The sequence below is a fragment of the Chaetodon trifascialis genome, chromosome 19 (assembly GCF_039877785.1).
Source record: "Chaetodon trifascialis isolate fChaTrf1 chromosome 19, fChaTrf1.hap1, whole genome shotgun sequence".
NCBI lineage: Eukaryota > Metazoa > Chordata > Actinopteri > Chaetodontiformes > Chaetodontidae > Chaetodon > Chaetodon trifascialis.
The window spans coordinates 5,038,927-5,051,272 of record NC_092074.1 but is presented as its reverse complement, the minus strand read 5'-3'; the positions used below and the strand labels follow the sequence as shown (position 1 = coordinate 5,051,272).

General features: G+C 41.9%; 1 protein-coding gene across 4 annotated transcripts in view; it reads left to right on the top strand.

The window, feature by feature from the left end:
• cnih3 (cornichon family AMPA receptor auxiliary protein 3) overlaps positions 1-12,346 on the top strand; it is an 84,272-nt gene that overhangs the window by 24,507 nt on the left and 47,419 nt on the right. For all 4 annotated transcript variants that reach the window (XM_070987985.1, XM_070987983.1, XM_070987982.1 and 1 more), the window contains exon 3: positions 9,214-9,261. In XM_070987985.1, the coding sequence (XP_070844086.1) occupies positions 9,214-9,261 (48 nt within the window). The remainder of the gene's footprint in view (positions 1-9,213; positions 9,262-12,346) is intronic.

The window sequence follows — 12,346 nt, the reverse complement described above, 5'->3', positions numbered from 1 at the left end:
CTCATAGACATCCTTGCTATAACTTTAAAATGCAGATTTAAATTAAAAAAGAAAAAGCCAGAGTTAAAAGAGAACCCCTCTACCTACTCTTCTCTTTCTTCCTTGCCTACTTGGTTCAGTCTAACACAGTAATTGGCATCTACTGGAATCCTGCGGTTGCATTCTTACATGTTCACTCCATGAAAACTGGCCCCTGGAAGTATACCTTATTGTGGAGGATGCTCTCCAGCTTTCCACAACCCTTTGAGCTGTTCCGTTTGTGTTGTTACTGCTCATTGCCATTGTCCTTACCTTTTGTGTGTTTTGGGGCAGTTTAAGTTGGATTTTCAGCTAAGCACTCTGCTCTGTCCCCATAGCCATGAAGGCTGTCACTCGTCATTTACTGTATGCTTGATGAGTTTTTCCACTGAAGACTTGACTGAACAACACATACAAATGTGTGACAGATATGCAATGATCGGAGCTTGAACATGTTTTTCAAGTTGGAAAAAGAGTTCTCACAACCTTTCACTTTTAGTTTTAAATCAGACGATGCATGAGCCCCAAACTGTCAACAAGGGAAACAGCACACAGCATTGCCTTTCACAGACTAGTTAATGCAGGCTCTGTTTTGGGTTCTTCTCTGAGAGGAGCCAAACTGGAAGACTATTCATGACTACGTCTTTGGGTTCATCCACACTGAGATAATCTTCATGTTGCTTAATTCAGCAAGACGAGGGTTGGGAGAAGAGCTGCCAACAGATCCACCGCTGGCATCTGGTTCTGAGGTAGCTGCTGGTGGCCAAAACAGTGACCGCAGCAATACAGTAGTTGTAGTGGAGGAGAGTGGAGAGGAGCTGGTGGAAGAGATGGCTTGGTGATGGCTGCACCCTGCTGTAGTTGCTTGCTTGGAGGTAACATCAACACTAGTTCCCTTGTCATTTCTGTAATCTACAGAACTGTTAGCAGTAACTGATATAAATACAATTTCTAATACTTGAACCGAGCTAGCCAGATGCTAGCTGAACTGAAGTATCAACTCAACTCTTGAAAGGGTGAAGTCACTCACGCTGTTACTCACAAACCAGTCTAGTGGATAATCAACAGAGGGTGTACTTAGGCCATATTATCAGCAACTGAGCAAGTTCTTTCAGACTTTCATCCCACCAATGAAACATGAAAAAGATAGCTGAATAAAAAAGGAGCATTTGGATAACCTTTGGAAACATTTGACCTGCCTCCCTTGGCCTGCCCATAATTCCTGAGTCATAGTTCAATGACCTTGCTTTTTTCAAGTGAAATCTTTTGCAATAACATTTGAATATCTCCCCTTTAGCTTTGATTTTCGACTCTCCCTGTCTTGTCAATGCAGCTAGCCGATGGTTTCATCTTGAGCACAGTAACCAGCCATAATTCTCCATCCTGCTCTCATGTCATACACTTCCAGCAATGATCCATATGGCCTGTCTATCACTGGCTCTTGCATAATGTCTCCCACCCAGCTTTCCTTCCCTCCTAATTAGCAGTTTCTGTCAGCTTGCACCATCAGGGAGGAACTTCACAATGCGCAGACCCTTCACACACACACACACACACACACACACACACAATATAGATGCAATCTCTATATTCTCTGTAGAGCTGCTGTAGCTGGAGGAGTTGATGCTCTGTTTGTTTCAAAAAAGTCTTTGATAGTTGATGTGTTCATTCTGATGGATGTTTCACTGTGTATGTATGTACTACATCTTTGTGTAGTGATTGAATTGATTTTCAATTAAATTCAACTTAGTTTTTTTTTCTTTTTACCATTTCTCCTTTCAGTGTTCTTAATAGACTTATTTAACTTACACTGACACTTCAAATCCTTTCAGTCTTCAAGTTTGAACAACACAAACTTTTATATCTCTTGCAACAGCTCATACTCCAACTGACTTTTTTAACTCATTTTAGCTCTTTCATTCAAACTTCAGCTTATTTCAGTACTTCCATTTTAACTTCTATTTTCTTCAGTATTTTTATCTTGACTGACATTCAACTACAACTTCAGCTATCAGGATTCTTCTATTTGAAATATGTCAGCTGCCTAATTTCAATAGACTCACACACATACATTTTCAGAAAAGTCTTGTCTTGTCTCTTGTTCCCTTTTCACACCTGAGATTTTTGCCAATTTCCAAATTTGGAAACTGTGTTGGAGAGCTAATGCCAAATCCATTACGTATAAGGTAGGAAAAGGACTCAATAGCAGACATGCAGACAAGGTGTAAGAATAAATAGGAATTTACTGAATGAGCAACAAGGTAACTTGTAGCTAGGAAGTCCAGGGAACAGCAGGTGAGGCACAAGGGACTGAGGTGGTGTATGGTTCCAAGATATGCTGCAGCACTCAGGCACGTGGTGATGAAGGCACAGGTGATGCAAGGTGGTGGTGGTAAAAGGTTGGAGGCTTGAGGCAAGAGGGTGGGTAGCATGGTGGCAGAGGCACTGGGGCTGGAGATCAAACTCACTGATTCAAAACAAAGGAAAAAGACTAAGAGGATGAGACACTGGGGACAGACACTAGATTAACTACACTCAATGATGCTAAACACTAGCAGCACTGGTAAGAATCTGGCGACAAGTCTTCAACAGTCCTCAGTCTTTATTCTGTGCTGATTGCAATGAGTCCCAGGTGAGTAGGAGTCAGCTCCCAGCCACCTGGAGAACCACGCCCAGCTTCTGCCAAAGAAGGAGTTCTTCCAAACCACCACAAAATCTTACAGCTGTGTTTGTAGAGTCTAGATACCAACAAAACAAGAATGATGGGTTTGGTAAAAGTTTGTGCTTTTTGATTGTTTGTTGCTTTTTGAGCATTGTTTTTATTGTTGTTTCATTCCCGTCAATGCTGTACGGGTCAAATGCTGTGTCTATATATAGTGAGTATAGTGTCTATACTCAAATTAACATGCAACATTAGAAAGAAAGAAAGACATCCCTTTATTTGTCACACCACATTACATGCATACACATCTGCTTTTGACCCATCCTGTTAGTCGTTCCTCTGCGGCAGGCCAGGAGCGGTCAGCTGCCAGCCGGGGACCCAGTTCCTTTTTCGTCACCATTGGTCAGGTGGTGATCTTCTTGCATGTTTTTAGTGGGGGTATTTTAAGGAGAATACCCCAGGTGAGCACAGGGAGAACATGCAAACTCCACACAGAAAGGCCCCAGCAAGCACTGAAGGTATGATGGACACACCACCAGCGCCCACAGCGGGATTCGAACTGGGACCTTCTAGTTGTGAGGCGACAGTGTTATCACTTGTGCCACCGTACAACCTAACAGCAACAGCAACAGGACCACTTGTGCCACCGTATCACCTATACCACATTATAGGATAGGGTCAGAGTTTTTAAAGCTATTTTAAAACTTATGAACTTGCTTATGAACATGCTGTATGAACACTGAAAGAGTTGCCCTCCCCTCATAGTGCATTGCAAAAGATGGGAGATCAAATCTATAGTTCTCATTCATTACAAACATGCTTTCTGAAGGTGGTCTGAAGCTAACAGGAGGCTACAACAGTGTAAGTAAGAGTGGCCATCTTTGTCCAAGCAGAATATGTAGATATTTTTAAAATGGATATCCCACCCCCCGGTTAAGAAAAATTCTGTCTGCATGACTTTTATTTTCCAAAATATCTCCCCACGCACACAAGCATGCCTGGCCAGTAGGTGGCAATAAAGTCTACCTCAATGACACATCACATACCAAAGAAGAACATTTTTAGCCTGCATAGTGAGTTCATTTTCCCTGTCAAGTGGCTAATTATTTATTTGTTGGTATTTCAAACCCTTCTGCTACACAGTAACTGTCAGTTAGCAAGGTCACTAACTTGGTCAAGATGCAGACCTTGCAGAGCATTTTCCCCCTTTAGTATCTGCATATTGAATAAAATGATGTACAATTCTGAGGCCAAAATGCTAAGAGGAGTAAACTACCCAGTACAGAGAAAATACAAAAAAACTCTGACTTCTATTGTGACTGACTAGCACCAGAATCTTGCTGGCATGCTAACGTGTTAGCATCACCTGTCCACTACAGTAGTCCACCAACGAGCTCTGCAAGTAGTTACTATCTAATCACCAAGCTTCTAGCACCGCCTATTTCACGTGGATGTGGAATGTTGCTATGAGACAAGGTGCAAACAAACAAACATTCACTATCAGTCCATCACATGCAGACATGCACATGAGTTTTAATTCCCTTGTTTCCAGCAGTGCTCAGGGTTTATTGTGTAGTTCCCAGCATTCATTGCTTGTGTGACTGTTACACACATGCATGCTCTGCAGACTCCAGTGAGGATGCACACTCTTACAGGGCACATTCACATGCATGCATCGCTTTAATAAGAAAGGATAAAGCTGTAGCCAGGAGCACTGATAATATCATCAGAGTGATAACTGAGGAAGGAGATGAAGGAAAGAGAGTCTGGTGTTTTTTGTGTTTTTTTCACTCAAATCTTTTATGAGTGTGCCTCTTAGGAGTGTTTTCATTAGCGTCTCACCAAGGACACAAGCACACGCGATGACAGCTTCTGTAGCCTCTTCACACCGTTTAAATGCTCCCCTTCACCCTTCCTTCTCCGTATCATTCCATCTCCCTCGCTGCTCCACGCCTGTCTCTCCTGCTTAAGTTCAAGCTTTACTTGAGTCAAAAGGGGAAATTTGTTTCACAGCATTTAAACACACTTTGCACCAGTGGAACATTAACATTATGATAACCCTCTTCCACTTCATCTTTAGGGGGGGTTCATTGTCCAATCATGCTTCCACGATCCACTTCCTGTAAATGAGAATCTGTCCTTAATTGGTCTGCTGGTTAAATAGAGGTCAATTGAAACCCCCACCCCACCCCTCTCTTTCTCCGACTCTTGTTTATGCTTTCGTGCCGCTCTCGCTTGTCAAGCCAGTTAGCGCTGACTCACAATTCAAAGAGGCATCAACCTAATTGCTTGCTAATGAGTAGACAGTTGCGGGTGTGTGCGCACATGTACACTAACAAACACACACATGCACAATGCTTTGAGTGGAATAAATTTGAGTGTCCTCGATCAAACCCATCATGAGGTGAAGGCGAGGGGAGATGGTGGTGTGCAGGAGTGAACTGGTCTGATCCTCGACAAGGCGCAGTCTCAACCAGAAATAGACATTAGCAGGGCAGATAATTGGCTATCAGACTGGGCCTTTCATGTGTGTTGTTGTGTGTGGGTTTGTGTATGTATATATAAGCATGTATGGATGTGGGTGTGTGTGCAGTGGGTGAGGTCATATCAAGGACAGGGGGAGGGTTTCAATTCTTCTTTCTGCACATGTGGCAGAAATCTACATCACTATGAATATAAATTCTTTCCCCGGCCATGCTTTTCCGCTGTTCCTCCTCCCAATCACAGATTCCCTTTCTTGCCCGTCGCGCGCTGACGTACATTGCACATCAAAGTCTAACTTTCCTCAGTTGAAATTGCTTCTCCTTGTACTTTGAAACATTTGAAATAATGAAAAGTTGAAAGGAAGCGCGTTATATTTTTCCAGCATTTTTTCACACGCTCGCTTCCATGTGAAATGAGGTAAAGTCATGAGGCATTTTGCAGAAATGAGAAATAATGAATAAAGTCATGATACTTTGGTCAGAAAGTCTCAACACACACATACACAGACAGTCAAAATGAATAAATGATACAAAATGTTTCAGTGGTCATTCTCATTTTATACGACCATCCATGTGTCTTCCCCTCTCTCTGTCTCTCCGTTGTTACAGTGGTGTTACCTCAGTCTTGTTTGCGCCCTCCTACCCAAGAATCTCTGCCTTCATTATTTAGAGCACGGGCATAAATTAAACATTTTCAAGGAGGAACCTCTATAGCAGTCTTCACATCTTAAAAATAGCAATCAAATATTTATGTTTACATCTTTATCTATGTATATTTTAGGAAACGATATGGAGGCCGTCAGAATATACTGGCATCTAACCTTCAAATACAGCCACTATCATTGCCATAAAGGCATAGGAGAACAATTTTGGGGAATATTATATGCTGTCCTCTGGCTTCCTCTTTCTGATTTCGGTCTCTTGAGAAATAGCTTAATGAGTCGTAAACACAGCACTAACATATTAGCAGCGGCCCATGTGTTCAAAAACGTGTAATTATACACAATTATACACAACCTGCATACACAGCATTCATACGAGTTTTGTTTTTGGCCACCTGATGAATGGAAGTCCAAAATTCACTGTCCTTTTAGCTCTGGTTTGGTCTCCACCAACTCCTGAGGGAGTGGTGCTGCTAAATGCACCACTATGTTCACTAGCTAGTTGCTAATGTTGTCTGTCTGCTGGTTGATGTGGGGCAGGAAGCCGACGCAGTCAGCATTTTTATGGAAAACAGCTGCCTGCTGGTGGGAAGTAGCTGATGAGAGCAGTAAGACTCAACTAAAACAGCAAAGGTGCAAGCAATAGAACCAAAACAAGGAGCCAAGTGGAGTGTGTATGTTTGTATCTGTCCAATGATATCTGAAGTGGGATGAAAACCCCTCAAAAAGGGATCTTTTTTAATTTTGGTCAAATCATTCAAGTTTAAATACTATGCGTTAGTTGGTTGATAAAGGGTTTAATCCAGAGCTCTTGCAGAGACTGTCAAGGTAGTCTTATCTGATCCTTATGTTCTATGTTTGAAAGTACATGATTTATTGTCTGTCTTGGTGTTGGTGAATGACTTGAATTGAAATACATCTTATCTAAGTCTAGAATCCCTTGATCTGGACTGATTAAGGTGGGCTTGACAATCATTAATTTCAAAATACCAGGGATGTAATGGGCATCACTTGTGCCAGAGCATTGTTGCCAAACACAAATCAGCTCATTTACGCATTATAAAAGCTTTTTGAGCTGGATGCTATTATACACTTTCAGCAGAAAGCAACACACTTCTTCATGAAACCAGGCATGCAGATTGATGCCTCCCAGCCACATGATGTATATTGCAGCAACAAAAAAACAGTGTTTGACATTAACAGTTTTCCAGCCTCAGTGGTATGAGACTGATATTTGAAGATTGGTGTGACAGACATGAGGGTCAGTATCGATCTTCAAATCTCACTTTAAAAAAATGATAATCATGTTTCCCTGCCCTGCTCTTTTAAAACAACTTCATCACTTGAATTCAAAGGGTTATGCACACACATACACACAGTCTGATGAAGAAAGAGCTGAGTGGTGCTGGAGGTGTTAAAGTCCAACAAAAAAGACACAGTGACTCACCCAAAAGTGGAAAGTAATCTTTACTTCTACATACAACAACAAACACAGTCAATCAAGGCCCTGCAGGTCTCCTATTTAGCCTCAATTTGCACTTGTAGACAGTTACCTTTAGTGACTGTAATCACAGACTAATTTAGCTTTTGCCGTGGGACCGTCTGAAAACTGTCTTATGATAATCAACAACAATTGCAGTGAATTTAAGAGTCAAGTGTGAATGAAAAAAGTATTTCATCAGTTACCTTGTGTTATGTTGTAAATACTCACAGTATTCACAGCCAGTTGTGAATCGGCAGAATCCACCTCTAAGTGTGTGTGTGCATGCGCATGTGTGTGTGTGGGTGTGGGTGTCGACAATGAGGGCTCTGCCTCAACACACACAGACACACACTCAGTACATTCTGTCTGCCTCGCTCTCACCCAGCGAGCACCTGCTTGTGTCACTGATTCACACACACACACACACACACACACACACACACACACACACACACACACACACACTAGTCCAGCAGAGGTAGCATCTCACTGTCACATTTTCACACAGCAAATCAAAATGTGAGCTTATTGCTTGCCGTCAGCATTAAACATATGGAATAAAAATGCACGGGTAAGTTAAAAGCCACAGAGGGCTTAAATGCAGGCAGCATCACAGTATGTAGTCTATAGATGCAGATACTTTCCATTATAAGAAGAAGTAATTTACGATAAGTACACCACTGTGGTGTTGCAGAAACACCCATAAATACAATGTTCACAGGCAGCAAAGTGTGTTTTCACTGCAATTATTTCAGCACATTTTCACACACTTTAAAGCTGTTTGTCTTATGTGGTTACTAAATAATAGTTCAGCTTTAGACATGCTGGCTTTGATGTTCTGTAGAGCCTAAATATATTTTTTGATGTACTTCATCACTCCCATGGAGCCTCTGTTGTTTACGTTTGCAGCCAGCTTATGAGAGGCGGAGATGAAGTCAAACTGACTGTCCACAAGCACAAACAGCGTGACGCTCAGATCAATATATGATTTATAAGCAGCCAGAGTTCTGCATCCCTGTGGAACATGCAGCGCTGCCAGTCAAGTCCAGATTGCATCTCTATAGGAATGAGTTAATATTTGATGATGATATTAAAAGCTCTGGTGAGATGGTGGCTGTTAGAGTCAGCATTGTGGTGACTGCTGATTTAAGCATTTTACACATTATCATACAAGCTGAGAACACTCAACATAGTAAGTAATGTGAATGTATATGTAAAGGTAGTGATGAGTGCAGCGACTGCTGAAGAAAAACTCTCTTCATCTCCTCAAGATATGAGTGAATTAATGCAGAGACAATCCAAAGGTTTGTGAGATCTTCAAGTCCAACATGTATGCATTTTATTTTGAAAGAGACACAATCTAAAAGTGACATTAGGACCTACTCATACCTGATCCCAGCAGACCATACAAACAATGGCAGCATGATTCACCATCAAATAGCAACACGTTGGCCTGTTTGGCACTTTGCATCTTCATCAAAAAACATGTTTTTCGCTTTCAGAGTTGACAGGCACAGTGCACTTCAATCCCCGGGGTATCAGACATATTGGCGACACCTATGTCAAGTCTCAAATATGAGGAGCCAGGTGGAATCAAGACCTCACCTCTGACTTACCATTAAAATGTGGAAGATCTAAGATTCATTCATGTATACATGGCTTTGATCATCTGTCTAGATTCCTCAGGAATATATTTTTGAACATATGAACAGCTCATAAGAAATGTAGTTAAACCCATTTCCCCTGCTTTGCTTCAAAATGTACCACAAGGACAAACTTGCACGATTTCTATTTCATCTTTGAGTAGATGTCAACACTCACAGCTGATTGAGTCACCAAAAACAAAGAGTTGCGTGAAACCCAGAATATTCTAAATGTACCTTCCCCTTATTTGTCTCTTTACAGAGGGAGAGATTGCGGAACATTGAGAGGATCTGCAACCTGCTGAGGAAGGTAAGCACAGAGGGACAAATCACATCTTGTTTGTTCCATTCAAGTTGTGAATATGACCTGTAACTGGTTTGTAATTACTGATGATGGAAGAATATGTACACCAATGAGACATTCCATAAACGTGGGAAAGAAACATTGCATCTTTCAATGAAAATTCAAAATAGTTAGCAGACGACCTTACTCTCACCTGAAATCTGTTACTAAAGTTTTAAACACATTCTGGCCCATGAATCTGTCATACATGCAGAAATGCAAGGCTTCTGCTTAACAATTTAGTGCTGGATTTTTGAAATGTGAGTTTATAGAACTGCATATTAGTATTCTGCAGGTCTAAGAGAACGTACTTTTTCATTATCACTACATCACATATACATGCACACACCATGCTTTGTGAAATTAATTCTCTGCGTTCGACCCATCCTCGGTCTGTTGATCCTCCACGGCAGACCAGGAGCAGTGGGCTGCCAGCTGCCAGCCGACAGCGGCTGGGGACCAGTTCCCTTTTCTTCACCACTGGTCAGGCGGTGATCTTCTTGCATGTTTTTAGTGGGGGTATTTTAAGGCATGGTGGAGGACACGCCGCCAGCACCCACAGCGGGATTAGAACCGGGACCTTCTAGCTTGTGAGGCGACAGTGTTACCACTTGTTCCACCGTGCCACCTGTCTAGTCTAGTTACGATAGTTAAGTTTTTGATGAATTTTTGATTTGCACAGTAATGCTTCTTTTGTCTTCTTGCCTCATGTTGAACTGACATCAAATTGTAGACAGAGATTGAGAGGTTCTATGCTGTGCTCTGCAGCCATGCTCTGTGTGTGTGTGTGTGTGTGTGTGTGTGTGTGTGTGTGTGTGTGTGTGTGTGTGTGTGTGTGTGTGTGTGTGTGTGCGCGCGCAGACAATTTGCCTTGAGGACTCAGATGAGAAGAGGCCTCCTCATCTTCAATGTGACATCTGTTTCTCCCTCCACCTCTCTGAAACTCCCACTGTGTGTGCATGCCTCATGCATGTGTGCATGCAAGTGTGTGTGTGTGTGTGTGTGTGTGTGTGTGTGTGTGTGTGTGTGTGCGTGTGTGTGTGTGTGTGTGTGTGTGTGTGTGTGTGTTTGTGTTTGAATGTGCAAGTCTGTTCATGCTGGGGGTTCATCAGTTGAACAGCTGATCTTGGTTATCAATGTTGTTAACTAGAGCCCCCAGGCCCTCTACTGGCCCATGGGGAGGACATCCTCCCTGCAGTGCTTATGTAGAGACAAATACACACATGCATGAACACACAAACATACACAAAGCAGCATACAGTACATGCACACACACATCCAGATGCAGTGGCGTTGCAGCTGTGACCTACTGTGCAGGGCTCATTGGAGCTGCAGACGTGATGCCACAATGTCACCAAGCAGCAGCCTGAAGTGGAATATCACCCAATCACATTACTTTATGTCATTCTAATCAATATTTGTTTCAATGAAAAACCTGAAATATTCGAAACCTGTGATGAAATCAATACATCATCAAAATCTTTGCTACATACAATAAAAAGTGGATTGATTTTTGTTGAGACTCAGAGTTGTAATCTCAGTTTCTTCATGTACATTAGCTGCAATATTATCAGTTAGAAATTAAAAAAACTCATCTCATCCTCAGGAGTCTGACATAAAAGTCATAGTTTTGTGTTCATGTGTTATTTTTCCAAAAGGCCCAGCATCATGCAATATTATAACCCAGCTTGGGAGCCCTCAGCCATGCCGTGTTGTCAAGGTTTTGCCATCTTTAGTTTTATAGAACCTGTGTAATTAAAGCCAGTCAGATTCCGGACAGATTAAGCACGATTTTAACCACTCAGTGGTCACCTGATTAATTACCTGAATGGTCAAAGATCTATGTCTCAGGAAATCACAGATCAGAAATTTGGGTTTTGCAGTTTGAGTAGTTCTACAGTCTGATTTTCCACAAACTATAGATCACTTAACTGAACTTCGCTGCAGACAGCTACATTGTTATGAATACTGTTCTATGCAAACATATTGGAATTATTTAACACTTTTTAAAAACATTTTGAACATTGCAAGGCAAACAGAAGAACCCAATGCGAGGTGGCTAAATTCACCTGAGAAAAAACACTTTGTCCTGTAAATGAAATAACCAGATGTGATTGCTGTTGGCTAATCCAAAACAAATGAATGGAATGACTGAGAAATCAATGTACTGAATCACATTGATGTAAAAATCTTATAAATCCTGCTCATTGATTTGCAGCACTGCCCTCAAAGGCATCATACAACCACAGACATCTATCTCTAGAAGTGGTATAACAAAATAGGCAAATAGCAAAACAAATGTCTGTCATACTCACGGTATAATATGTCGTCATATTGTGTAACCCTTCTCCAATGTATGAGGTGATTATCTAGTGGTTCAAGAACTAAAGCAAAGACAAGTGGAAAGAGAGAACATCCCTGCCAAGTGCCTCAAGTGACAATTTCCTTTTTCATATATCTAGTCAAATTCCGACATCTTTTCACAGTGTGTGAACTTCACACACAATTTTTGAGCTATATTTCGACTCTGCTGCACACTGCGCCTGTCAGCATGGACGCCTGAGGTCCTGATGCAGGAGGATCTGCTGCATTGTGAAGGGTTTTTCCTCCTTTCTCCACAGCTTTTCTTTCCCCTACTAAAACTATTCAGCTCACGCCAACTGGCGCAGTCACAGCCCGGTGGTCCTGATTGATTTGGTTAAAAGCTTTGGCTGTTTCTTTATGTTGGCATACCTATTCGATAGTTTCCACTACGGACATACATACACATGCAGGTCGATGGGCAGGTGCCATTTTTGTTCTCAATAGAGTGTGTTGTGTTCTGATGGGTTTTGGGCATCTGAAAACCCATGCAGATGACAATAGCTTGAGGGGATGTATTGTGTTTTGTTCTCTCAACTGTGTGTGTGTGTGTGTGTGTGTGTGTGTGTGTGTGTGTGTGTGTGTGTGTGTGTGTGTGTGTTATTCATTAGATATGCAGTCTTGTGGCTTGAAGCAGTGAGCCGGCGCGTTGTCACAGCAACTGAGCAAACCTGAGTGTACTCATTAGTGC